This window comes from Ranitomeya variabilis, chromosome 2, assembly GCF_051348905.1.
Source record: "Ranitomeya variabilis isolate aRanVar5 chromosome 2, aRanVar5.hap1, whole genome shotgun sequence".
In the NCBI taxonomy this organism is placed as follows: Eukaryota; Metazoa; Chordata; class Amphibia; order Anura; family Dendrobatidae; genus Ranitomeya; species Ranitomeya variabilis.
The window spans coordinates 111,546,905-111,574,239 of record NC_135233.1 but is presented as its reverse complement, the minus strand read 5'-3'; the positions used below and the strand labels follow the sequence as shown (position 1 = coordinate 111,574,239).

The 27,335-nt window shown below is 51.8% G+C and overlaps 1 protein-coding gene and 1 long non-coding RNA gene across 4 annotated transcripts; both read left to right on the top strand.

Annotated features, from left to right (window-relative positions):
• The first annotated feature begins 606 nt into the window (after positions 1-606).
• Positions 607-9,283, top strand: LOC143804592 (uncharacterized). The gene is made up of 2 exons (XR_013221064.1): positions 607-688; positions 7,287-9,283. It is a non-coding gene; the product is annotated as an uncharacterized LOC143804592 (long non-coding RNA).
• An 8,396-nt stretch (positions 9,284-17,679) lies between these two features.
• On the top strand, positions 17,680-26,517 carry MGME1 (mitochondrial genome maintenance exonuclease 1). Of its 3 annotated transcripts, none has more exons than XM_077282831.1 (5): positions 17,680-17,815; positions 22,308-22,886; positions 23,201-23,423; positions 24,511-24,643; positions 26,113-26,517. In XM_077282831.1, the coding sequence occupies exons 2-5, from the start codon at positions 22,343-22,345 to the stop codon at positions 26,254-26,256; spliced, it is 1,044 nt and encodes a 347-aa protein (XP_077138946.1). In that variant the 5' UTR covers positions 17,680-17,815; positions 22,308-22,342; the 3' UTR covers positions 26,257-26,517. The 3 variants fall into 3 exon arrangements, with proteins under 3 accessions (XP_077138946.1, XP_077138944.1, XP_077138945.1); XM_077282829.1 differs by lacking the exon at positions 17,680-17,815 and adding an exon at positions 17,820-17,940; XM_077282830.1 differs by lacking the exon at positions 17,680-17,815 and adding an exon at positions 18,031-18,120.
• Positions 26,518-27,335: the final 818 nt, after the last annotated feature.

The window sequence follows — 27,335 nt, the reverse complement described above, 5'->3', positions numbered from 1 at the left end:
TGCAAGCAACATCACCCCATTCTCCCCAGGCAGCCCCATGCAAGCAGCAACACCCCATTCTCCCCAGGCAGCCCCATGCAGGCAGCATCACCCCATTCTCCCCAGGCAGCCCCATGCCAGCAGCATCACCCCATTCTCCCCAGGCAGCCCCATGCAAGCAGCAACACCCCATTCTCCCCAGGCAGCCCCATGCAGGCAGCATCACCCCATTCTCCCCAGGCAGCCCCATGCAAGCAGCATCACCCCATTCTCCCCAGGCAGCCCCATGCAAGCAGCATCACCCCATTCTCCCCAGGCAGCCCCATGCAAGCAACATCACCCCATTCTCCCCAGGCAGACTCACACTTACCTGATCTGTGACTTTGGAGAATGACCCCAAAATACCCCAAATCTTGCACAAAATCCTCGATATCCAGCCATGACATCCACAGCCTCCTCCTGTCTGCTCTGCTCTATGGAGGAAGAGGCAGATCCTGCAGAAAACACTCCAAATCCAAATCCTGCACGAAATCCCGCCATGACATCCACAGCCTCCTCCTGTCTGCTCTGTCTGTTCTATGGTAGATGCTAGAGTGTATGGGCTCCTTCCAGGTGTGACGTCATTTCCGGGGGCGTGTCCTATCAGGAGGGGGCGTGTTCTCCAAGGCGGCAAAGGAAAGCAGCATGACAGCTTGTGGACGCCATGGAGGTCAGTGGTTTCAGGGTGAAAAATGCTACTTGCCGATCGCTATTCGCTATTGGGGGGAGGCCCTGTGGTGGTCGACCTACTTGTCTGTGTGGGGAGTGACCCGTGGTGGGATTTTGGGGGGTGTTGCTGGCTATTGTGGGGGATCCCTGCGGTGGGATTTTGGGGGGCTCCGCTGCTGCTCGCTATTGTGGGGGACCGCTGCGGTGTAGTTTTGGGGGGCTCCGCTGCTGCTGGCTATTGTGGGGGACCCCTGTGGTGGGGTTTTGGTGGGCTCCGCTGCTGCTGGCTATTGTGGGGGACCCCTGTGGTGGGGTTTTGGGGGGCTCCGCTGCTGCTGGCTATTGTGGGGGACCCCTGCGGTGTAGTTTTGGGGGGCTCCGCTGCTGCTGGCTATTGTGGGGGCCCCTGTGGTGGGGTTTTGGGGGGCTCCGCTGCTGCCGGCTATTGTGGGGGATCCCTGTGGTGGGATTTTGGGGGGCTCCGCTGCTGCTGGCTATTGTGGGGGACCCCTGTGGTAGGATTTTGGGGGGCTCTGCTGCTGTTGGCTATTGTGGGGGACCCCTGCGGTGGGGTTTTGGTGGGCTCTGCTGCTGTTGGCTATTGTGGGGGATACCTGCGGTGGGGTTTTGGTGGGCTCCGCTGCTGCTCGCTATTGTGGGGGACCCCTGTGGTGGGGTTTTGGTGGGCTCCGCTGCTGCTGGCTATTGTGGGGGGCCCCTGCGGTGGGATTTTGGGGGGCTCCGCTGCCGCTGGCTATTGTGGGGGACCCCTGCGGTGGGATTTTGGGAGGCTCCGCTGCTGCTGGCTATTGTGGGGGACCCCTGTGGTGGGCTTTTGGAGGGAACTGCTGCTGGCTATTGTGGGGGGCCCCTGCGGTGGGGTTTTGGTGGGCTCCGCTGCTGCTGGCTATTGTGGGGGACCCCTGTGGTGGGGTTTTGGTGGGCTCCGCTGCTGCTGGCTATTGTGGGGGACCCCTGTGGTAGGATTTTGGGGGGCTCTGCTGCTGTTGGCTGTTGTGGGGGATCCCTGCGGTGGGGTTTTGGTGGGCTCCGCTGCTGCTGGCTATTGTGGGGGACCCCTGTGGTGGGGTTTTGGGGGGGCTCCGCTGCTGCTGACTATTGTGGGGGACCCCTGTGGTAGGATTTTGGGGGGCTCTGCTGCTGCTGGCTATTGTGGGGGATCCCAGCGGTGGGATTTGGGGGGCTCCGCTGCTGCTTGCTATTGTGGGGGACCCCTGCGGTGGGATTTGGGGGGGCTCCGCTGCTGCTGGCTATTGTGGGGGACCCCTGTGGTAGGATTTTGGGGGGCTCTGCTGCTGTTGGCTATTGTGGGGGATCCCTGCGGTGGGGTTTTGGTGGGCTCCGCTGCTGCTCGCTATTGTGGGGGACCCCTGTGGTGGGGTTTTGGTGGGCTCCGCTGCTGCTGGCTATTGTGGGGGACCCCTGCGGTGTAGTTTTGGGGGGCTCCGCTGCTGCTGGCTATTGTGGGGGCCCCTGTGGTGGGGTTTTGGGGGGCTCCGCTGCTGCCGGCTATTGTGGGGGATCCCTGTGGTGGGATTTTGGGGGGCTCCGCTGCTGCTGGCTATTGTGGGGGACCCCTGTGGTAGGATTTTGGGGGGCTCTGCTGCTGTTGGCTATTGTGGGGGACCCCTGCGGTGGGGTTTTGGTGGGCTCTGCTGCTGTTGGCTATTGTGGGGGATACCTGCGGTGGGGTTTTGGTGGGCTCCGCTGCTGCTCGCTATTGTGGGGGACCCCTGTGGTGGGGTTTTGGTGGGCTCCGCTGCTGCTGGCTATTGTGGGGGACCCCTGCGGTGGGATTTTGGGGGGCTCCGCTGCTGCTGGCTATTGTGGGGGACCCCTGTGGTGGGGTTTTGGGGGGCTCCGCTGCTGCCGGCTATTGTGGGGGATCCCTGCGGTGGGATTTTGGGGGGCTCCGCTGCTGCTGGCTATTGTGGGGGACCCCTGTGGTAGGATTTTGGGGGGCTCTGCTGCTGTTGGCTATTGTGGGGGATCCCTGCGGTGGGGTTTTGGTGGGCTCCGCTGCTGCTTGCTATTGTGGGGGACCCCTGTGGTGGGGTTTTGGTGGGCTCCGCTGCTGCTGGCTATTGTGGGGGACCCCTGCGGTGGGATTTGGGGGGGCTCCGCTGCTGCTGGCTATTGTGGGGGACCGCTGCGGTGTAGTTTTGGGGGGCTCCGCTGCTGCTGGCTATTGTGGGGGACCGCTGCGGTGTAGTTTTGGGGGGCTCCGCTGCTGCTGGCTATTGTGGGGGACCCCTGCGGTGGGATTTTGGGGGGCTCCGCTGCTGCTGGCTATTGTGGGGGACCCCTGTGGTAGGATTTTGGGGGGCTCTGCTGCTGTTGGCTATTGTGGGGGATCCCTGCGGTGGGGTTTTGGTGGGCTCTGCTGCTGTTGGCTATTGTGGGGGATCCCTGCGGTGGGGTTTTGGTGGGCTCCGCTGCTGCTCGCTATTGTGGGGGACCCCTGTGGTGGGGTTTTGGTGGGCTCCGCTGCTGCTGGCTATTGTGGGGGGCCCCTGCGGTGGGATTTTGGGGGGCTCCGCTGCCGCTGGCTATTGTGGGGGACCCCTGCGGTGGGATTTTGGGAGGCTCCGCTGCTGCTGGCTATTGTGGGGGACCCCTGTGGTGGGCTTTTGGGGGGACCTGCTGCTGGCTATTGTGGGGGGCCCCTGCGGTGGGATTTTGGGGGGCTCCGCTGCTGCTGGCTATTGTGGGGGACCCCTGTGGTAGGATTTTGGGGGGCTCCGCTGCTGCTGGCTATTGTGGGGGACCCCTGTGGTGGGATTTTGGGGGGCTCCGCTGCTGCTCGCTATTGTGGGGGACCGCTGCGGTGGGGTTTTGGTGGGCTCCGCTGCTGCTGGCTATTGTGGGGGACCCCTGTGGTGGGGTTTTGGTGGGCTCCGCTGCTGCTGGCTATTGTGGGGGACCCCTGTGGTAGGATTTTGGGGGGCTCTGCTGCTGTTGGCTGTTGTGGGGGATCCCTGCGGTGGGGTTTTGGTGGGCTCCGCTGCTGCTGGCTATTGTGGGGGACCCCTGTGGTGGGGTTTTGGGGGGCTCCGCTGCTGCTGACTATTGTGGGGGACCCCTGTGGTAGGATTTTGGGGGGCTCTGCTGCTGCTGGCTATTGTGGGGGATCCCAGCGGTGGGATTTGGGGGGCTCCGCTGCTGCTTGCTATTGTGGGGGACCCCTGCGGTGGGATTTTGGGGGGCTCCGCTGCTGCTGGCTATTGTGGGGGACCCCTGTGGTAGGATTTTGGGGGGCTCTGCTGCTGTTGGCTATTGTGGGGGATCCCTGCGGTGGGGTTTTGGTGGGCTCCGCTGCTGCTCGCTATTGTGGGGGACCCCTGCGGTGGGGTTTTGGTGGGCTCCGCTGCTGCTGGCTATTGTGGGGGACCCCTGCGGTGGGATTTTGGGGGCTCCGCTGCTGCTGGCTATTGTGGGGGACCGCTGCGGTGTAGTTTTGGCGGGCTCCGCTGCTGCTGGCTATTGTGGGGGACCCCTGTGGTGGGGTTTTGGGGGGCTCCGCTGCTGCCGGCTATTGTGGGGGATCCCTGCGGTGGGATTTTGGGGGGCTCCGCTGCTGCTGGCTATTGTGGGGGACCCCTGTGGTAGGATTTTGGGGGGCTCTGCTGCTGTTGGCTATTGTGGGGGATCCCTGCGGTGGGGTTTTGGTGGGCTCCGCTGCTGCTCGCTATTGTGGGGGACCCCTGTGGTGGGGTTTTGGTGGGCTCCGCTGCTGCTGGCTATTGTGGGGGACCCCTGCGGTGGGATTTGGGGGGGCTCCGCTGCTGCTGGCTATTGTGGGGGACCGCTGCGGTGTAGTTTTGGGGGGCTCCGCTGCTGCTGGCTATTGTGGGGGACCGCTGCGGTGTAGTTTTGGGGGGCTCCGCTGCTGCTGGCTATTGTGGGGGACCCCTGCGGTGGGATTTTGGGGGGCTCCGCTGCTGCTGGCTATTGTGGGGGACCCCTGTGGTAGGATTTTGGGGGGCTCTGCTGCTGTTGGCTATTGTGGGGGATCCCTGCGGTGGGGTTTTGGTGGGCTCCGCTGCTGCTGGCTATTGTGGGGGACCCCTGTGGTGGGGTTTTGGTGGGCTCCGCTGCTGCTGGCTATTGTGGGGGACCCCTGCGGTGGGATTTTGGGGGGCTCCGCTGCTGCTGGCTATTGTGGGGGACCGCTGCGGTGTAGTTTTGGGGGCCTCCGCTGCTGCTGGCTATTGTGGGGGACCCCTGTGGTGGGGTTTTGGGGGGCTCCGCTGCTGCCGGCTATTGTGGGGGATCCCTGCGGTGGGATTTTGGGGGGCTCCGCTGCTGCTGGCTATTGTGGGGGACCCCTGCGGTGGGATTTTGGTGGGCTCCGCTGCTGCTGGCTATTGTGGGGGACCCCTGCGGTGGGATTTTGGGAGGCTCTGCTGCTGCTGGCTATTGTGGGGGACCCCTGCGGTGGGATTTTGGGAGGCTCCGCTGCTGCTGGCTATTGTGGGGGACCCCTGTGGTGGGCTTTTGGGGGGACCTGCTGCTGGCTATTGTGGGATTTTGTGGGGGGGGGGGACTGCTGCTGGCTGTTGTGGTGGACTTCTGTGGTAGGCGACCTGCTTGTGTGAGGGGGGCTGCAGGCTATTGGGGGACCCCTGACCTGCTTGTGGGGGGGCGACCTGCTGCATGCTATTGGGGGTGACCCATTTTAGTGGGGGGTGACCTGCTTGTGGGGGGGGGACCTGCTGCTGGCAATTGGGGGGACCCCTGTGGTGGGATTTAGGGGTGACCTGCTTATGGGGTGACTTGTTTGGGGTGGGAGACCTGCTGCTGGCTATTGGGGTGACCCCTATGGTGGAACCCCTGTGGTGTGATTTGGGGGCGACCTGCGTGCGGAGGACCCCTTTTAGTGAGGGTGGCCTGCTTATGGTTGGGTTTGGGGAGGCGACCTGCTTGTTGCAGGACCCCTTTTAGTGGGGGCGACCTGCTTGTGGAGGGGTGACCTGCTGATGGCTATTGATGGGCCCCTGTGGTGGGGTTTGGGGGTGACCTGCTGGCTATTGAGGGGGACCCCTGTGGTGGGGTTTGGAGGTGACGTGCTGCTTACGGGGTGGACCCCTTTTAGTGGGGGCGACCTGCTGCTGGCTATTGGGGAGACCCTGGTGGTGGGGTTTGAGGGCGACATGCTTGTGGTCGGGTTTTGGGAGGGCGTGACCTGCTGTCTATTGGGGGGGACCCTTGTGGTGGATGTGGGGGGAGACCTGCTGCAAGCTATTGGGGGACCCCTGTGGTGGGATGTGGGGGTGACCTGCTTGTGATGGGATGTGGGGAGGCGACCTGCATGTGAGGGGTGACCTGCTGCAGGCTATTTGGGGGACCCCTGTGGTCAGATTTGAGGGCGACCTGCTTGTGGGGAGGCGACCTGCTTGTCGTTGAATGTGGGGAGGCGACCTGCTTGTCGTTGAATGTGGGGAGGCGACCTGCTTGTCGTTGAATGTGGGGAGGCGACCTGCTTGTCGTTGAATGTGGGGAGGCGACCTGCTTGTCGTTGAATGTGGGGAGGCGACCTGCTTGTCGTTGAATGTGGGGAGGCGACCTGCTTGTCGTTGAATGTGGGGAGGCGACCTGCTGCTGGCTATTGGGGGGATCCCGTGGTGGGATTTGGGGATGACCTGCTGCTTACAGATGGAACCCTTTTATTGGGAGGTGACCTGCTGCTTACTGGGGGATCCCTTTTATTGGGGGGCGACCTACTTATGGGTTGGGTTTGGGGGGGGCTGAAGAGGGTTTAAGCTGGGTGGGGGGTGGACATCGAAGGGGGTGTGTGCTGGGTGGGGGGGGTCCACGTCCGATGGGTGTTGGACGTCCGATGGGGGTTTGTGGGGGTTGGACGTCCGAAGGGGGTGTGTGCTGGGTGGGGGGGTCCACGTCCGATGGGGGTTTGTGCTGGGTGGGGGGGGTCCACGTGTGATGGGGGTTTGTGCGGGGTGGGGGGTCTGCATCTGGGGGTTTCTGCTGGGTGGGGGGTTCCGCGTCCGGTGGGGGTTGTACGTCCGATGGGGGTTTGTGGGGGTTGGACGTCCGATGAGAGTTTAAGCTAGGGTGGCGTTCGATTGGAGGGGGTGTCTGATGGGATTTATGGTTGGGGCAGGGGGCGTCATATTTGGATTTACGCTTGAGGGGAGGGAATGTCTGGTGGGCTTTGGATTTATCCTGTGGGGTCCGCTGGTTAATGTGAGGTAAATGTTTCTGACTGGGGGAGCGAGGTTATGCTGTGTGGCCCGCTGGTTAATGTGAGGTGGAGGTTTCTGACTGGGGGAGCGAGTTTATGCTGTGTGGCCATCTGGTTGATGTGGGGGGGGCTAATGCTTCATTGGGGTACACAAAAAAAATATGAGTGTATGCTGCTTATGCTATGCAAAAAATTTTTTGAGGTATTTCCCTGTAGAGTAGGCCACACCACCAACTGGCACGAAGCTAATCCTTTTTAGCTTAATGTCAGTAGGAGGCAGACATGGGTCTGGACCACCCAGCCCAGTTCTGACTTAGGTTTTGGGTTTTTTTTTTTATTAACGATTTTCCTTTTTCTTTTCTTTTTTTTTTTTCAGATACGGCTTTTGAGGGCGACAGTGGAATTGTCACTCTAATCTCCCACCTAGAATTGTCACTACCGTATCATCTGTGGTCTACGAGGCAAGGCCCTAACACATCAAGAGTGTTTGTGGTTCCCCAGAGGACGGTCCATGCCACGAATCCCCCTACCCTCCGGCCCCCCCAGAGCCAGATAGAGTAGGGAGGGAAGACTAATCCGTTATGTGCCAGCCGCCGAAAGGTCTGCGTCCAGGTTGTTCCATGCCCATCTTCATGATCGGTCTGTGAAGAATGATGTGTGATCTTCAGGACACATATATCCTACCAGGCAGTGAGGGGGCTACTTTAAAAAAAAAAAAAATGGACAGGACAAGTATGTCCTAGTTTGCCCCTGAGCAATATGGACGTCTCCTGGGGAAACCTTCCTATTCATGCAGCCTCCATGTTTTCCAGAGGCTCCTGTGACCCTGCTCTTAAAATATCCAGGCTTCGGTCTAGGACTTCTCTGGTGGCCGGTCCACACCGCCAGTGCCCTGAACAATCATGCACGCCAACTTTCTAGTGCGTCCTACTCTGCACCTATCAGTTTAAGAGTACTTCGCTTCTGCAACAGAGTACTAAAGTCTGCCTCCCAAGAGATCTGCTGTTCAATTTTGGTTGTCTTGGAAATGTTCTGTCCAAAAAACCGACGGGACAACTCTCCGACCCGCCAGGAAAAGACGAGACCTTCCTTTAAGCCCCCGTCTCACATAGCGAGATCGCTAGCGAGATCGCTGCTGAGTCACAAGTTTTGTGACGCAACAGCGACCTCAGTAGCGATCTCGCTATGTGTGACACGTACCAGCGATCAGGCCCCTGCTGTGAGATCGCTGGTCGTGTCGGAATGGCCTGAACCATTTTTTGGTCGTTGAGGTCCCGCTGACATCGCTGAATCGGTGTGTGTGACACCGATCCAGCGATGTCTTCACTGGTAACCAGGGTAAACATCGGGTTACTAAGCGCAGGGCCGCGCTTAGTAACCCGATGTTTACCCTGGTTACCAAAAAAAACAAACACTACATACTCACCATCTGATGTCCGTCAGGTCCCTTGCCGTCTGCTTCCTGCTCTGACTGTGAGCGCCGGCCGTACAGTGAGAGCACAGCAGTGACGTCACCGCTGCGCTCTGCTCTCACTGTACGGCGGCACTGTCAGAGCAGGAAGCAGACGGCAAGGGACCTGACGGACATCAGATGGTGAGTATGTAGTGTTTGTTTTTTTTGGTAACCAGGGTAAACATCGGGTTACTAAGCGCGGCCCTGCGCTTAAGTAACCCGATGTTTACCCTGGTTACCCGGGTGCTGCAGGGGGACTTCGGCATCATTGAAGACAGTTTCAACAATGCCGAAGTCGTTCCCCCTGATCGTTGGTCGCTGGAGAGAGCGGTCTGTGTGACAGCTCCCCAGCGACCACACAACGACTTACCAACGATCACGGCTAGGTCGTATCGCTGGTCGTGATCTTTGGTAAATCGCTATGTGAGACGGGGCCTTTAGGCCAACCCCCTCCTGGCATCCATGAACCCACCAGCACTGGTCTGCTAGGCCTGGATCTAGCAGACTCTCTTCGACATGATGGGGCGTTCCCACCTTGGATGTTTCTCAGGGTCGGCTGCCGTGTCCTTCACAATTCAAGGCCGGTATTATGATCTCTGGTCTGGGACACCGAAACCTCAGACATCGGAGGCAGGCCTGGGGGGAACAGAGCCACATACCAAACCGACAGTCCAGCCCGCATGCACCAACAGCATACTACAGTTTTACAATACTTTAGAAATGCATAAAATGAAACAAGCAAAGGCATAAAGTTATTCAATGCAAAAAATGCAGTTTTATAAAATTGGAAATGTTTCTATATCTAATGGTAAAATGATATTTATCCAGTATTTCTATAAGTAAAAGTCTGAGATTTCTGTGGGAAATGGTAATTTGTTCCTCTTAAACCAGTTCTGAATGTAAATAAAACATTGCTCTGATGAAGTCTCCACATTGTATTTTTGCCTTTCATTTCATGCGCAGGGCAGGACAAGCCCATGATGTATCTGTGTTAAGGTACCTTCACATTAAGCGACGCTGCAGCGATAGCGACAACGATGCCGATCGCTGCAGCGTCGCTGTTTGATCGCTGGAGAGCTGTCACACAGACCGCTCTCCAGCGACCAACGATGCCGAGGTCCCCGGGTAACCAGGGTAAACATCGGGTTGCTAAGCGCAGGGCCGCGCTTAGTAACCCGATGTTTACCCTGGCTACCAGCGTAAAATGTAAAAAAAACAAACAGTACATACTTACATTCGCGTCCCCCGGCGTCCGCTTCCAGTACTGACTGAGCGCCGGCCCTAACAGCAGAGCTGTGCTGTACTTTCACTTTCCGGCGCTCAGTCAGTGTGGGAAGCGGACGCCGGGGGATGCGAAGGTGAGTATGTACTGTTTGTTTTTTTTGCATTTTACACTGGTAACCAGGGTAAACATCGGGTTACTAAGCGCGGCCCTGTGTAAAACATCGCTGGTATCGTTGCTTTTGGTGTCAAACACGACGATACACGCCAGTCTGACGACCAAATAAAGTTCTGAACTTTGTTCAACGACCAGCGATATCACAGCAGGATCCTGATCGCTGCCGCGTGTCAAATATCGCTAGCCAGGACGCTGCAACGTCACGGATCGCTAGCGATATCGTTTAGTGTGAAGGTACCTTAACACATGGAAGGTGCTATAATAACAGCCGTAGGCTGGTTTCACACCAGCGTTCGGCAGGGCTTCCTCCGTTAAGGCTACTTTCACACTAACGTCGCTTGCTGTACGTCTCAATGCGTCGATTTGGAGAAAAAATGCATCCTGCAAAGTTGCCTGCATGATGCATTTTTTCTCCATAGACTTTCATTAGCAACACATCTGGACGGATTGCCACACGTCGCACACAGAAAAGGTGAACGGATGGACTCTAAATGCCTGGTTTCCACCGTGAAGCATGGAGGAGGAGGTGTGATGGTGTGGGGGGCTTTGCTGGTGACACTGTTGGGGATTTATTCAAAATTGAAGGCATACTGAACCAGCATGGCTACAACAGCATCTTGCAGCGACATGCTATACCATCCGGTTTGCTTTTAGTTGGACCATCGTTTATTTTTCAACAGGACAATGACCCCAAACACACCTCCAGGCTGTGTAAGGGCTATTTGACCAAGAAGGAAAGTGATGGGGTGCTATGCCAGATGACCTGGCCTCCACAGTCACCAGACCTGAACCCAATCGAGATGGTTTGGGGTGAGCTGGACCGCAGAGTGAAGGCAAAAAGGGCCAACAAGTGCTAAGCATCTCTGGGAACTCCTTCAAGATTGTTGGAAGACCATTTCCGGTGACTACCTCTTGAAGCTCATCAAGAGACTGCCAAGAGTGTGCAAAGCAGTCATCAAAGCAAAAGGTGGCCACTTTGAAAAACCTAGAATATAAGACATATTTTCAGTTGCCTTACACTTTTATTAAGTATATAATTCCACATAGTTTTGATGCCTTCAGTGTGAATGTACAGTTTTCATAGTCATAAAAATACAGAAAAATCTTTAAATGAGATGTCTAAACATTTGGTCTGTACTGTCTGTGTGTATGTATGTGTGTGTGTATATGTATTTGTGTGTATATATATATATATATATATATATATATATATATATATATATATAAATATATTACACAGACAGCGGAATAGCTGATAGTTAATTTGTCGGCTTCTGTTAAATCATTGCAGAGGCTGACAGGATAGGAGACATGGTTTACATACAGTAAACCATTGCAGAACAGTTAGACTTATATAGGTCAGTGACTAATACGGTTAGTAGTGTGTGTGTGTGTGTGTGTGTGTGTGTGTGTGTGTAAAATTTGGGGCCTGTATGTATTTAATAATGTTTTCACTGAAAAAACTGGCGTGGGCTCCCGCACAATTTTCTGTGCCACAGAGGGAAAGCCAGTGACTGAGGACAGATATTATAGCCTAGAGAGGGACCATGGTTATTGCCACCCCAGAAAATGTGCATCTGTAAGATGCGCCAATTCTGGCACTCAGCCTCTGTCTTCTCACTGCCCTGTAGCGGTGGCATATGGGGTAATAAGGGGTTAATGTCACCTTTGTATTGTAAGGTGACATTAGGCCAGCTTAGTAATGGAGAGATGTCTGATAGATGCCTCTCCATTACTAACCTGTGCGCTTGATGTTATTTGACAATAAAAAGGTGACATCAACCGCACAATTATGAACCCCTCTGCTACAGGGCAAGTGGGAAGAGCGAGGCTAAGTGCCGGAATTGGCACATCTATAAGATGCACCATTTCTGGGATGGCTGACAGCTGATGGTTTTTAGCCTGTGGGGCTGCCAATATCCATGGCCTCTTCACAGGCTATAAATATCAGCCTACAGCTGTCTGCCTAGCATTTGCTGGTTGGATTTTATGTCAATATTTTGTGTCCCCCTGTAAAATAGCCAGTAAAGGCTAAGCAAACAGCTGTGAGCTGATATTAATAGCCTGGGAACCTTTATGGTTATTGGCTCCTTTCCAAAATAGTAACATCAGCTGTCAGCTTTCCCACTGCTGGTTATGAAAATTATGCGGGAGCCCATGCAGGTTTTATTTTTTGAAAAATAAACATTGCATTTCACGCAGGTTTCTTAGTTGTTTTTTTTACAGCATATGTAGGTTAATTATGTTAATGCTCCTACATGGGTGTGTATGTGTCTTTAGTTAATATTAATGAGGGTATCTCGTGAAGAGATTGAATAAGGAAATGCATCAAATTCCTTTATTTATTTTTTAATATATCTTTATTTAGCGCTCACGATTTACAGAAACGCATCAAATCCGCATAAAAAAGTACAGAATTTCCACTGCGTTTTCTGCTAAGAGACGCACTAACCATGCAGACATTTCCTCAAGCAAATCTGCAACGTGCGCACATAGCCTTAACCATTATGCGTCCATATTCATTAATGGAGAAGAAATTGGTGTGCACTAAGGTTGAAATAAGGCGAGGTGCAGGTGTAGAGGACTGGGATGTCCTAACACACTAAGATTAAATTTAATACACCGCACTCTAAGTGTATCATTTGTGAAAAACTTGAAATTTATTGAAGTGCTATAGACATATCATTCAACAATGCAGAATGCGACCAGAAGTCAAACTGACAACGTTTCGACTCCTCCCGAGTCTTTATCAAATGGTCGCTTAGCAAGGTGAATAGTAGTATAGCATAAATAGTATCCTCGTAGCATAAAGAGTATCTTATAAAATGGTATTAATAATAGGCAGGTAGCCTTACGTTATGGTACCGCAAGTATAGTCTTTCAGAGTTGGTGGGAGTACTAAAAGTATTTTTGTAGCTCAAAGAATGCGATGTTCCTGTTGTGCCGTAAAGCGAATCCTGGCAGGCTCTGTGGGTAGTAGGTGACGTAGGTACTGCCTAGGTCTACTGGTAGTGTGGGGCTATTTGTGAAGTTCCTCTGGCAATTTTAGTAGATAGGTAGCAGCAGCTACCACGGCGCTCCTGCCGTTACAGCAAGGCGCAGGAGCGCCGCCTACACCCCAGCACCCTAAGAGGTCTCCAACCCATGGCCCCTTTTGCCATTTATGCAACCCACTCTTTGCTACCGCCGCATACAGCCTGTGTGGAGCCTTGCTTATAAAGAAGTACCCTGTCTTCAGCTTCATGGTAGCTGCTGCTACCTATCTACTAATATTGCCAGAGGAACTTCACAAATAGCCCCACACTACAAGTAGTCCTAGGCAGTACCTACGTCACGTTAGACCCATCTGCTGTCCATATACCACACGAGGCTAATCCTCTTACTACCCACAGAGCCTGCCATGATTCGCTTTACGGCACAACAGGAACATCGCATTCTTTGAGCTACAAAAATACTTTTAGTACTCCCACCAACTCTGAAAGACTATACTTGCGGTACCATAACGTAAGGCCACCTGCCTATTATTAATACCATTTTATAAGATACTCTTTATGCTACGATGATACTATTTATGCTATACTACTATTCACCTTGCTAAGCGACCATTTGATAAAGACTCGGGAGGAGTCGAAACGTTGTCAGTTTGACTTCTGGTCGAATTCTGCATTGTTGAATGATATGTCTATAGCACTTCAATAAATTTCAAGTTTTTCACAAATGATACACTTAGAGTGTGCGGTGTATTAAATTCATATTCATTAATGAGCAGAACCACGTGACCGCTGAACACAGGAAGAGCTGCCCGGAGACCATCGGACATGCAGGGACCGCACCAGGAGCAGGTGAGTATGTGACAGCCGCCGCTTCCCCGCCGACAATGACTCGAGTATAAGCCGAGAGGGTCTCTTTCTGCCCAAAAAAATTTCGGCTTTTATGTGAGTACATACGGTACAGCACTCTAGAAGGGTGTGTATAAGGTCATATAGGTGCTGGTGGTACTATATATGGGGAAAACCTGGTGACAGGTTCCCTTTAAGAAACCTATGGAACTAGGTTAAAATTAGCATTTTTTTGGATGGTGAAAAACTTGTAATTTAAATATTGATGGTGGCTGAACTGCAGGTGGTCTGTGTCGCTTCATAAGTTTAAGGCCGGGGTCACACTAGCGTAGAATATGGATGAGCGCTATGTGAGAAAGCATCGCATGGCACTCGGACCAGTGTTAATCTATGGGGCAGATCACATCTGTGATTATTTTTTCATGCCAAATCAGCATACGAGAACAATTGCAGCATATATACCTGACAGGGGCCCATACAGTCTATATCTACAATAATATATACCTGACAGGGGCCCATACATTCTGATATCATCACTAATATACACTCACTGGCCACTTTATTAGGTACACCTGTCCAACTTCTTGTTAACACTCAATTTCTAATCAGCCAATCACATGGCGGCAACTCAGTGCATTTAGGCATGTAGACATGGTCAAGACAATCTCCTGCAGTTCAAACCGAGCATCAGTATGGGGAAGAAAGGTGATTTGAGTGCCTTTGAACGTGGCATGGTTGTTGGTGCCAGAAGGGCTGGTCTGAGTATTTCAGAAACTGCTGATCTACTGGGATTTTCATGCACAACCATCTCTAGGGTTTACAGAGAATGGTCCGAAAAAGAAAAAAAATCCAGTGAGCGGCAGTTCTGTGGGTGGAAATGCCTTGTTGATGCCAGAGGTCAGAGGAGAATGGGCAGACTGGTTCGAGCTGATAGAATGGCAACAGTGACTCAAATCGCCACCCGTTACAACCAAGGTAGGCCTAAGAGCATCTCTGAACGCACAGTGCGTCGAACTTTGAGGCAGATGGGCTACAGCAGCAGAAGACCACACCGGGTACCACTCCTTTCAGCTAAGAACAGGAAACTGAGGCTACAATTTGTACAAGCTCATCGAAATTGGACAGTAGAAGATTGGAAAAACGTTGCTTGGTCTGATGAGTCTCGATTTCTGCTGCGACATTCGGATGGTAGGGTCAGAATTTGGCGTAAACAACATGAAAGCATGGATCCATCCTGCCTTGTATGGAGCATCTTTGGGATGTGCAGCCGACAAATCTGCGGCAACTGTGTGATGCCATCATGTCAATATGGACCAAAATCTCTGAGGAATGCTTCCAGCACCTTGTTGAATCTATGCCACGAAGAATTGAGGCAGTTCTGAAGGCAAAAGGGGTCCAACCCGTTACTAGCATGGTGTACCTAATAAAGTGGCCGGTGAGTGTATACCTGACAGGGGCCCATACATTCTGATATCATCAGTAATATATACCTGACAGGGGCCCATACATTCTGATATCATCACTAATATATACCTGACAGGGGCCCATACATTCTGATACCATCACTAATATATACCTGACAGGGGCCCATACATTCTGATACCATCACTAATATATATACCTGACGGGGCCCATACATTCTGATATCATCACTAATATATACCTGACAAGAGCGGAGCCCATACATTCTGATACCATCACTAATATATACCTGACAGGGGCGCATACATTCTGATACCATCACTAATATATACCTGACAGGAGCCCATACATTCTGATATTATCACTAATATACACCTGACAGGAGCCCACACATTCTGATACCGTCAATGATATATATACCTGATAGGAGCCCATACATTCTGATATCATCGCTTATATATACCTGACAGGAGCCCGTACAGTCTACAGTATATCTATAGTAATATATACCTGACAGGAGCCCGTACAGTCTATATCTACAATAATATATACCTGACAGGAGCCCGTACAGTCTATATCTACAATAATATATGCCTGAAAGGAGTCTGTACAGTCTATATCTACAATAATATATACCAGGAAGGAGCCCATACACTCTAGCATCTTCAGTAATGAGCCGGCTAGAGTGTATGGGCTGCAGTCAGGCACCTGGAAGGAGCCCATACAGTCTATATCTACAATAATATATACCTGACAGGAGCCCATACAGTCTATATCTACAATAATATATACCTGACAGGAGCCCGTACAGTCTGTATCTACAATAATATATACCTGACAGGAGCCCGTACAGTCTGTATCTACAATAATATATACCTGACAGGAGCCTGTACAGTCTATATCTACAATAATATATATCTGACAGGAGTAGGTACAGTCTATATCTACAATAATATATATCTGACAGGAGCCCGTACAGTCTGTATCTACAATAATATATACCTGACAGGAGACCGTACAGTCTATATCTACAATAATATATACCTGACAGGAGCCCGTACAGTCTATATCTACAATAATATATACCTGACAGGAGCCCGTACAGTCTATATCTACAATAATATATACCTGACAGGAGCCTGTACAGTCTATATCTACAATAATATATACCTGACAGGAGCCTGTACAGTCTGTATCTACAATAATATATACCTGACAGGAGCCTGTACAGTCTATATCTACAATAATATATACCTGACAGGAGCCCGTACAGTCTATATCTACAATAATATATACCTGACAGGAGCCTGTACAGTCTATATCTACAATAATATATACCTGACAGGAGCCCGTACAGTCTATATCTACAATAATATATACCTGACAGGAGTCCGTACAGTCTGTATCTACAATAATATATACCTGACAGGAGCCCGTACAGTCTGTATGTACAATAATGTATACCTGACAGGAGCCTGTACAGTCTGTATCTACAATAATATATACCTGACAGGAGCCCGTACAGTCTATATCTACAATAATATATACCAGGAAGGAGCCCGTACAGTCTATATCTACAATAATATATACCAGGAAGGAGCCCGTACAGTCTATATCTACAATAATATATACATGACAGGAGTCCGTACAGTCTGTATCTACAATAATATATACCTGACAGGAGCCTGTACAGTCTATATCTACAATAATATATACCTGACAGGAGCCTGTACAGTCTATATCTACAATAATATATACCTGACAGGAGCCCGTACAGTCTATATCTACAATAATATATACCTGACAGGAGCCCGTACAGTCTATATCTACAATAATATATACCTGACAGGAGCCCGTACAGTCTATATCTACAATAATATATACCTGACAGGAGCCTGTACAGTCTGTATCTACAATAATATATACCTGACAGGAGCCTGTACAGTCTGTATCTACAATAATATATACCTGACAGGAGCCTGTACAGTCTATATCTACAATAATATATACCTGACAGGAGACCGTACAGTCTATATCTACAATAATATATACCTGACAGGAGCCCGTACAGTCTATATCTACAATAATATATACCTGACAGGAGTCCGTACAGTCTGTATCTACAATAATATATACCTGACAGGAGCCCGTACAGTCTGTATCTACAATAATATATACCTGACAGGAGCCCGTACAGTCTGTATCTACAATAATATATACCTGACAGGAGCCCGTACAGTCTATATCTACAATAATATATATCTGACAGGAGCCCGTACAGTCTATATCTACAATAATATATACCTGACAGGAGCCCGTACAGTCTATATCTACAATAATATATATCTGACAGGAGCCCGTACAGTCTATATCTACAATAATATATACCTGACAGGAGCCCGTACAGTCTGTATCTACAATAATATATACCTGACAGGAGCCCGTACAGTCTATATCTACAATAATATATACCTGACAGGAGCCCATACAGTCTGTATCTACAACAATATATACCTGACAGGAGCCCGTACAGTCTATATCTACAATAATATATACCAGGAAGGAGCCCATACACTCTAGCATCTTCAGTAATGAGCCGGCTAGAGTGTATGGGCTGCAGTCAGGCACCTGGAAGGAGCCCATACACTCTAGGCTCAACCCTGTTCTATGGAGGAAGAGGCGCCGCCCCTTCCGGCCACATGGGCATGACGTCAGCAGAGGTCCTTTAGCCGACTTGGATTTAGCCTCTACCCTGGGACTATGCTTAGCTGGTGCTTGCTGCTATAAGGCGGGTGAGTGACGGCCGGGTGACTGCTGTGTGCTGTATGGGGGAGGCTGTATGATCTGATAGAGCAGAGTGGGGCAATAACTGGGGACCATTTCTGCATAAGGGAGCGCTGCTCCGGAGGATCCACATGTAAGTAGCTGTGGTGCAGTCCTGGAAACAGCAGTGGTGTAAGTGTCCGGCACTTTCCGTGCTCCACTGTCCGGAATGGGAAGGCCTGATATGTAAGGAGTTATGGACTTATTGTCCTGCAAGATGCTGCACTCAGTGGTCAAAAAAATAAGATACCAGGAGAGTGGAAAAGTCCGACACGTAAATATGTGCAATACAGAGGCGGGATACAAGGCTGCGACAGGGAGGCGGGATACGGGGCTGTGACAGGGAGGCGGGATACAAGGCTGCGACAGGGAGGCGGGATACGGGGCTGGGACAGGGAGGCGGGATACGGGGCTGTGACAGGGAGGCGGGATACGGGGCTGGGACAGGGAGGCGGGATACGGGGCTGGGACAGGGAGGCGGGATACGGGGCTGGGACAGGGAGGCGGGATACGGGGCTGGGACAGGGAGGCGGGATACGGGGCTGGGACAGGGAGGCGGGATACGGGGCTGCGACAGGGAGGCGGGATACGGGGCTGCGACAGGGAGGCGGGATACGGGGCTGCGACAGGGAGGCGGGATACGGGGCTGCGACAGGGAGGCGGGATACGGGGCTGCGACAGGGAGGCGGGATACGGAGCTGCGACAGGGAGGCGGGATACGGGGCTGCGACAGGGAGGCGGGATACGGGGCTGCGACAGGGAGGCGGGATACGGGGCTGCGACAGGGAGGCGGGATACGGGGCTGCGACAGGGAGGCGGGATACGGGGCTGCGACAGGGAGGCGGGATACAAGGCTGCGACAGGGAGGCGGGATACGGGGCTGGGACAGGGAGGCGGGATACGGGGCTGTGACAGGGAGGCGGGATACGGGGCTGGGACAGGGAGGCGGGATACGGGGCTGGGACAGGGAGGCGGGATACGGGGCTGGGACAGGGAGGCGGGATACGGGGCTGGGACAGGGAGGCGGGATACGGGGCTGGGACAGGGAGGCGGGATACGGGGCTGCGACAGGGAGGCGGGATACGGGGCTGCGACAGGGAGGCGGGATACGGGGCTGCGACAGGGAGGCGGGATACGGGGCTGCGACAGGGAGGCGGGATACGGGGCTGCGACAGGGAGGCGGGATACGGAGCTGCGACAGGGAGGCGGGATACGGGGCTGCGACAGGGAGGCGGGATACGGGGCTGCGACAGGGAGGCGGGATACGGGGCTGCGACAGGGAGGCGGGATACGGGGCTGCGACAGGGAGGCGGGATACGGGGCTGCGACAGGGAGGCGGGATACGGGGCTGCGACAGGGAGGCGGGATACGGGGCTGCGACAGGGAGGCGGGATACGGGGCTGCGACAGGGAGGCGGGATACTGGGCTGCGACAGGGAGGCGGGATACTGGGCTGCGACAGGGAGGCGGGATACTGGGCTGCGACAGGGAGGCGGGATACTGGGCTGCGACAGGGAGGCGGGATACTGGGCTGCGACAGGGAGGCGGGATACTGGGCTGCGACAGGGAGGCGGGATACTGGGCTGCGACAGGGAGGCGGGATACTGGGCTGCGACAGGGAGGCGGGATACTGGGCTGCGACAGGGAGGCGGGATACTGGGCTGCGACAGGGAGGCGGGATACTGGGCTGCGACAGGGAGGCGGGATACTGGGCTGCGACAGGGAGGCGGGATACTGGGCTGCGACAGGGAGGCGGGATACTGGGCTGCGACAGGGAGGCGGGATACTGGGCTGCGACAGGGAGGCGGGATACGGGGCTGCGACAGGGAGGCGGGATACGGGGCTGCGACAGGGAGGCGGGATACGGGGCTGCGACAGGGAGGCGGGATACGGGGCTGCGACAGGGAGGCGGGATACGGGGCTGCGACAGGGAGGCGGGATACGGGGCTGCGACAGGGAGGCGGGATACGGGGCTGCGACAGGGAGGCGGGATACGGGGCTGCGACAGGGAGGCGGGATACGGGGCTGCGACAGGGAGGCGGGATACGGGGCTGCGACAGGGAGGCGGGATACGGGGCTGCGACAGGGAGGCGGGATACGGGGCTGCGACAGGGAGGCGGGATACGGGGCTGCGACAGGGAGGCGGGATACGGGGCTGCGACAGGGAGGCGGGATACGGGGCTGCGACAGGGAGGCGGGATACTGGGCTGCGACAGGGAGGCGGGATACTGGGCTGCGACAGGGAGGCGGGATACTGGGCTGCGACAGGGAGGCGGGATACTGGGCTGCGACAGGGAGGCGGGATACTGGGCTGTGACAGGGAGGTGCAACACGTGGCTGCGACAGGGAGGCGGGATATGGGGCTGCGACAGGGAGGCGGGATATGGGGCTGCGACAGGGAGGCGGGATATGGGGCTGCGACAGGGAGGCGGGATACTGGGCTGTGACAGGGAGGCGGGATAGGGAGGCGGGATACTGGGCTGTGACAGGGAGGCGGGATACTGGGCTGTGACAGGGAGGCGGGATACTGGGCTGTGACAGGGAGGCGGGATACTGGGCTGTGACAGGGAGGCGGGATACTGGGCTGTGACAGGGAGGTGCAACACGTGGCTGCGACAGGGAGGCAGGATATGGGGCTGCGACAGGGAGGCGGGATACTGGGCTGTGACAGGGAGGCGGGATACTGGGCTGTGACAGGGAGGCGGGATACTGGGCTGTGACAGGGAGGCGGGATACGGGGCTGTGACAGGGAGGCGGGATACGGGGCTGTGACAGGGAGGTGGGATATGGGGCTGTGACAGGGAGGCGGGATGCGGGGCTGTGACAGGGAGGCAGGATACGGGGCTGCAACAGAGACGGGACATGGGGCTGCGACAGGGAGGCGGGACGCGGGGCTGCGACAGGGAGGCGGGGCTGGGACAGGGAGGCGGGATACGGGGCTGCAACAGGGAGGCGGGAGACCGGGCTGCGACAGATGGGACATGGGGTTGCGACAGGGAGGCGGGACACGGGGCTGTGACGGGGAGGTGCGACACGTGGCTGCGACAGGGAGGCGGGACACGGGGCTGTGACAGGCATACGGGGCTGCGACGGAGGCGGGATACGGGGCTGTGACAGGGATACGGGGCTGCAACAGGGAGGTGCAACACTGCATATGTGAAAAATGGAAAAAGCGACGTCTGAACGAGGCTTTAATTGGGTTTCGTCCCTGGGACTTGACGAGTGTCATAGCCATTCTTGTTCTAGCCATCCTGTGGTTTTAAGAACTCTGTGGTATCTATAAATGCATAAAATATGCTGCACTAGGGATGCGCATACCCTGTAATGTAGTTCAGCTGCTGGTTTTCTGTACAGATAAATCATGTTTTCTTGGTACTGACTTGCGATTGCTACAGTGGTGAGGTGTTGTTCGTCTTATGCGCCAACAGATGGGCTGCAGCAGTCACATGATATCCCCACAATTAAAGGGAACCTGTCACCCCGTTTTTTGAAGATGAGCTAAAAATAGCATTAAATAGGGGCAGAGCTGGGCGTTACATTAGTGTCTTTGTGTGCCTTTATTACCCACCTATGCTGCCGAAATACCTTTTGTAAAGTCGCCGTTTTCTGCTGTCACTCACGCTGGTCTGGTCCTATGGGCGTGGTGACAGCGCTGTTTCTCCCCCAGAATCCTGCTCATCATTACGTTGGTGGCGTAGTGGTGTGCGCATGTCCAAAGAGAATATCCACTGCCCAGGAGATGAAAAAGAGCGCGGTCTGCGCTATTCAGCCATTTACCGGTGGGCGCGGCCATCTTTCCTGTGGCCGCGCGTGCGCAGATGGAGCGCTCTGCTGCCCGGGGCTTCAGGAAAATGGCCGCGGGATTCCGCGCGTGCGCAGATGGAGATCGCGGCGGCCATTTTCCTGAAGCCCCGGGCAGCAGAGCGCTCCATCTGCGCACGCGCGGCCACAGGAAAGTAAACGGCTGAATAGCGCAGACGGCGCTCTTTTTCATCTCCTGGGCAGTGGATTTTCTCTTTGGACATGCGCACACCACTACGCCACCAACGTAATGATGAGCAGGATTCTGGGGGAGAAACAGCGCTGTCACCACGCCCATAGGACCAGACCAGCGTGAGTGACAGCAGAAAACGGCGACTTTACAAAGGTATTTCGGCAGCATAGGTGGGTAATAAAGGCACACAAAGACACTAATGTAACGCCCAGCTCTGCCCCTATTTAACGCTATTTTTAACTCATCTTCAAAAAACGGGGTGACAGGTTCCCTTTAAATAACATTTGGCTAGTATAGTCGTAGATCTATCTTAAAAACCTCTGGATGGACTGTTGCCACTTATCAATGACGCGTCACACGTTCCAGATTTGGTGCCTCTTTATTTGAATCAAGATTCCTGATTTTATTTTTGTAAATAATTAGGGTTTTCTTGCTCATTTTTCTAATTTTTTGTTGCTTTTTCTACAGCTAATTAAGCCTCTTTCTTCTTCAAATATTGATTGATGTTCATCATGAAGCCTGTTCAGCTATTAGGTAGAAACTGCAAAAGACTAGTAAATGTCTTGCCCCAACAACTCTACTTGCCGGTTTTCTTGTCCACATCCTGTAGTTTCCTTAGCAGAAAGAAAAAGGTAAATGGCTATGAAGATGTCAGCCAGCAAAAATATGCAGATTTGGTGCGGACAGTAACCACCTCCAAGACTAGTTCTCAGACGCCAGAGAGGATATTGGAAGAAGACAGTTTCTTGTACGGTAAAGTGTTGAAGTCAAAGGATCAATCCCAAGGATCTGAACTGAAGGTCCTTCAGAATCATGTCCCATTGGCCAATCCCAATAAAGTGCTTTCGTCTGTGGTGAACACAGATCCCAACATCCCGGTGAAATTTGGCCTTCCAGGCAAGAGTCAAGTAACCAATGGTAGACTACCAAGTGTCACCCGAATCCTTCAGCAGACCATGCCCATGGAGCAGGCATTTTATTTGGAAAGGTGGAAACAAAGGATGATCATGGAGCTGGGAGAGGAAGGCTTCATAGAGTACACAGCAGGTACACTTACGTATATTGGATTATTTGGGGTAATGACACTCTTTAGCTTTAATCAGTCTGGAACAGTGCCTGTACGTTACATTGTCCTCTGATTTGGTAGAAGGGAGGTTTCTCATGTTGAGTATGTAGTTAAAGGATGTTCTCTGGATTAGAATATTGGTGGCCTATCCTTAGGGCTGTGCACAGACCGGATTACAATTATGTTTCATGGACTTTTTATAAAAAAGATAATAGAAAGTGGCCAACCCCCTTAAGTTTTGGAGCTGGCATGTATACGTTGCCTGTATCTAATTATCTATTTAACTCTTTCCAAGCCGTGTTCTCACAGGGAAAACTCTTCCATGCTCAGATAGAGGATCTGCTTTTGTCCGAGGAACAGTATACCCAGAAAGCGGAGGATACGGACGCCCTGGTGGGATATATGAACAGTGTGGAGCACTTGCTGTCTGATGTTGGAGGAGTCAGGACTCTGGAAAGCGCCGTCGTTCATTCGGTGCTGCAGTACTCGGGCTTTGTAGACTGTGTGGCTAAATATCGGTGAGACATTTGTTCCATCATTTTTGCTTGTTATGTAGATAAGTGGATAACTGATTATTGCCCCATGTACAATCTGCTGAAGGATCATGTAAGGGGCCATGTATGACTTTTCATCAAGTTTTAAAAGAAATGTTGTTTTTTATGCAGCAAATATGTAGCATGGTCATGGAAGCCATGACACCAAGCATGTATGTTATCCCACATGGTTTATTAGAGTCTGATATACAATATATTAGACATTTTGTCTTTGTCTTGCAGCAGTAGATTTGACAATGAATCCCGCCCATTTGAGCAAGGCTGTGCTCTTCAGCTATTAAAAAAAAAAACCTTGACTTTCTCTCTTGAAAAATAATTTGTGCCCAATATTGATCATTGAGGAGAGCCCAGAGGCCTTAACCACATTAGGTTGTTGGCCAGTCACACCAAAATCAGCAGGTCTGGACTAAATTGTGTATAGACACCTTAAAAACAGATCACCCCTCTCCCCTAGTGCAGCATGTGTTTTACTTTGTTGTTTTTTAAGCTGAGCTTTACTTGCCCTTCTCGGGTCCTCAAATGGTTTCCGCTGCTCCCGGGATCTATTGTTGTGTGTAGCAGTGATATCACATTGACAGCGCTGCAGTTAATCGAAAAGTGCAATGGCCCTGAGGGGCTTGTCCTCCCTACTCAGGCAGACACTGAGCTCACTAATTGGCTAACAGAGATTCCGAATTTCAATACAAGTTTTATGGGTGTTTGGGGTCGTAATGCTAAAACGCATCGATGTGGTCTCCTTACTGATTTCACCCTGTACCATAGTCATTTATCCGCCTGATTGGCCACTGCTCATTTTAGTAAGCAGCCAGGAGCATTAGGCGGTGCAGGTGCTGGGAAGGGTATAAAATTATTTTTGCTTTTCAAATCATTTTCAAAAATCTCTTTTAGATAAGTCTGTCCCTGAAAGTGGGGGAGCATTTATGTACATGTGCACCCGGGATCTCGGAGGTGAAGGGTCATAATGATCCAGACCAACTATCTGCAGTGTGCAGTTTGCTTAGAGGAAGAACAACGCTGGTTGCTGTCATTTAAGATATAGATTTTTTTGCAGGGGGAAGTTGTGTGTAATAGACTGGAAAACCTCAGAAAAACAGAAGGCGCACTTAAAGAACACCTTTGATAATCCTCTGCAGGTAGCTGCGTATATCGGAGCAATAAATCATGACAATAATTATAACTTTCAAGTAAGTAAATTGGATTGTTAGACATGTGTTTATCTGCAGCGAAAATAAAAGAATGCTGCCGACAATGGATTTATTATACATTCACATATTTGATTCGTAAATAGAATTTCTCGGTTTTAACAATACTCTATCAGTAGAAGCATTCAAATAGAGCGGCACAACCTGGAAAAGGGCTTGTCCAGTGAAAACAAGTTATTACCTATCCACTGGATAAGTGATAACTTGCTGATCGTTGGGGGTCCACCCACTGGATAAGTGATAACTTGCTGATCGTTGGGGGTCCGCCCACTGGAACACTTGCTGGTCGGTGAGGGTCCGCCCACTGGAACAGTTGCTGATTGGTGGGGGCCCACTGGAACTCTTGCTGATCAGCATAACGGGGAATTTTATCCCCATTTCAAGATGCAGCCGCAGGTAAAAGTCCGCCTCCACTCCATTCATTCTCTGTGGAGCTGCCAGCAAAAGCCTTGTACATGGTTCAGAGCCCCCATAGGGAATGAATGGTCAAGAAGAATGTGCACTGCAGCTGTGTTCTAACCGGAATAAAAGTTCCCTGTTCTGACAACCTTTGCAGGTACCAGCGGTCTGCCACCCACTTACCAGTAAGTTATCCCCAGACAGATTCTTCAATGGGAACCTGTCATGTAACAAAACTCTTAACCTGCAGATATGGGGTTAATCTGCATCTTAAAAGCATTCTGAAGCCGTGCGGTCTGCGCACTAAAAGCCTGGCATCCTGGAGCAAATTAGCTTTATTACTCCTGGCAGCCTTGGGCTTTCAGTCATGGAGGCACCGCTTCAGTCACTGCTCAGTATACAGTGAGCAGCAGCTGTAACCATACTGCAGCACTGACTAACAGCCGGCTAAGCAGTACATCAGTACAGAGCCTGCTGTCAGTCAGTTCCGGGGCGCAGTTACAGCCTCCACTCACTGATCAGTGGCCGCATCTATATGACTGAAAGCCCGGGTCTGCCAGGGGGAGAATAAAGTTAATTTCCTCCCAGTAGCCATGCTCACGTGCGGCAGCTGCACGTCTTCAACCTATTAACCCCATATCTACAGGTTAATAGAATTTTTTCACAGCGCAGGTTTTCTTTAATATTACCTTTCCTGGTGCATGTGCTAGTTTCTAATGGTGAGTGCACTTGCTGGAGGCCACCGATGAACGTGTGCTCACATACCCTTCTGTCAGTGGTCATGTTCCAGACTGGCGTGACATACAGTTAGGGGGCGGCACTTTTGAATTGAATACATTGTCACTGCTGTAGTAATCTCATTATATAAATCACTGGATGAAATTTATGCTTCTTGGACTTTTCGTAATAAAATAATGGATAATGACCAACCTCCTTTATTTTTTGGAGCTGGATCCGTTACTGGCTAAATTTATTCTGGCCTGAAGTTAAATCACTATAATGTTTTGTTTTTAAGCAGAAAGGTTATTGGTGGCCTCTTTTTTGTTTTACAGGTTGATTGCGGACTTATAGTCATTGCTTATAAAGATGGCTCCCCTGCTCATGCCCATTTTATGGACTCGGAAATATGTTTGCACTACTGGGACAAATGGCTTTTACGACTAGAAGAGTTCAAAGAGAAAAAGGAGAAGCAGTAAGATAACTATGGAAAATGTACCGTCACATTTATAAATCAAAACATTTTAATTCCTCATATTGGACATGAATTCAGGATCACAAAAAAAGAAGTCGCTGCCGAAAAAGCCAGCTGTTCATTACAATAATATCTGGATGACTGATTCTGCAGTTGATTTGGGGACCGCTGATAATCCTTTCTTCTGATACTCCTAACTTTTAGTAATCTTACCTGTAAATTTGCTGGTTACATATTTTTGTACATTAAAACGACCATGTTTTTAGGTGGATGTTAGCTTGTCCTTTCAGTGTAAGCCCAGTTCTTTCTACTGTCATCACATATTAATATATATTTTGGGTGCAATATTGATCATTAAACTGTGCTCAAACATCTACTGATCTGTCATAGAGAATCATAACCTCTATGACGTGATCTTGGTGCGGAGAACCCCACTGATGGCAAGTAGAAGGAGCTACAGTATTTGTCTCCATCATCTATTCTGTGTATACATCACTGGAGAAAAGCATAAGGCTATAGACTTCATAGGAAAGGTGATTGGTTATTTTTATCCGATGGGTGGGAGGTTCGACAACTTGCACCGTCAACAATCGGCTGTTATTACCTCTGGTGGTGGCCAGATGGAACATGTAACAGCTGCTGCTGGGTACTGCAGATCAGCTCCTATTCTCATGATAAAGATAGGTCATCAATGGCAAGTGGCTGGTCAATCCCTGTAAAGATGAATATACACACTGATATATCAGAAAAATATATACAGCCTGCCTCCGCCAAGAATATGAACCTATCGATATTGGGATCTAATGCGTGGCAAAAAAGAAAAACACATACTCTTTTGTAAAGCACTTTTGTATCCAGCCATATATCTCACACATCAGAAGTATAATAAAGTACTAGTGTATGTCACTACTATCTTTTATGTGAAGGTCACATTTTAAAAGGGACTTTCTTGGTACTTAAAAATGTGCAATAGACCAAGCTGTAAAAAATAAATCTATGCAATAGAAACATTAAAAGCTAAAAAACCCCCTTTTCTCTAGTCACCTTCCACGACGGCATATGGAGGTTGTCTCTTTGCCCTAA

Bases quoted from the DNA above. Each gene is read 5' to 3' on its own strand.
- MGME1 (XM_077282831.1), top strand. From the start codon at position 22,343: ATGTTCATCATGAAGCCTGTTCAGCTATTAGGTAGAAACTGCAAAAGA. The intron at 22,887-23,200 runs GTACACTTACGT...ACTCTTTCCAAG, and splicing joins CTTCATAGAGTACACAGCAG to CCGTGTTCTCACAGGGAAAA. The intron at 23,424-24,510 runs GTGAGACATTTG...ATTTTTTTGCAG, and splicing joins GACTGTGTGGCTAAATATCG to GGGGAAGTTGTGTGTAATAG.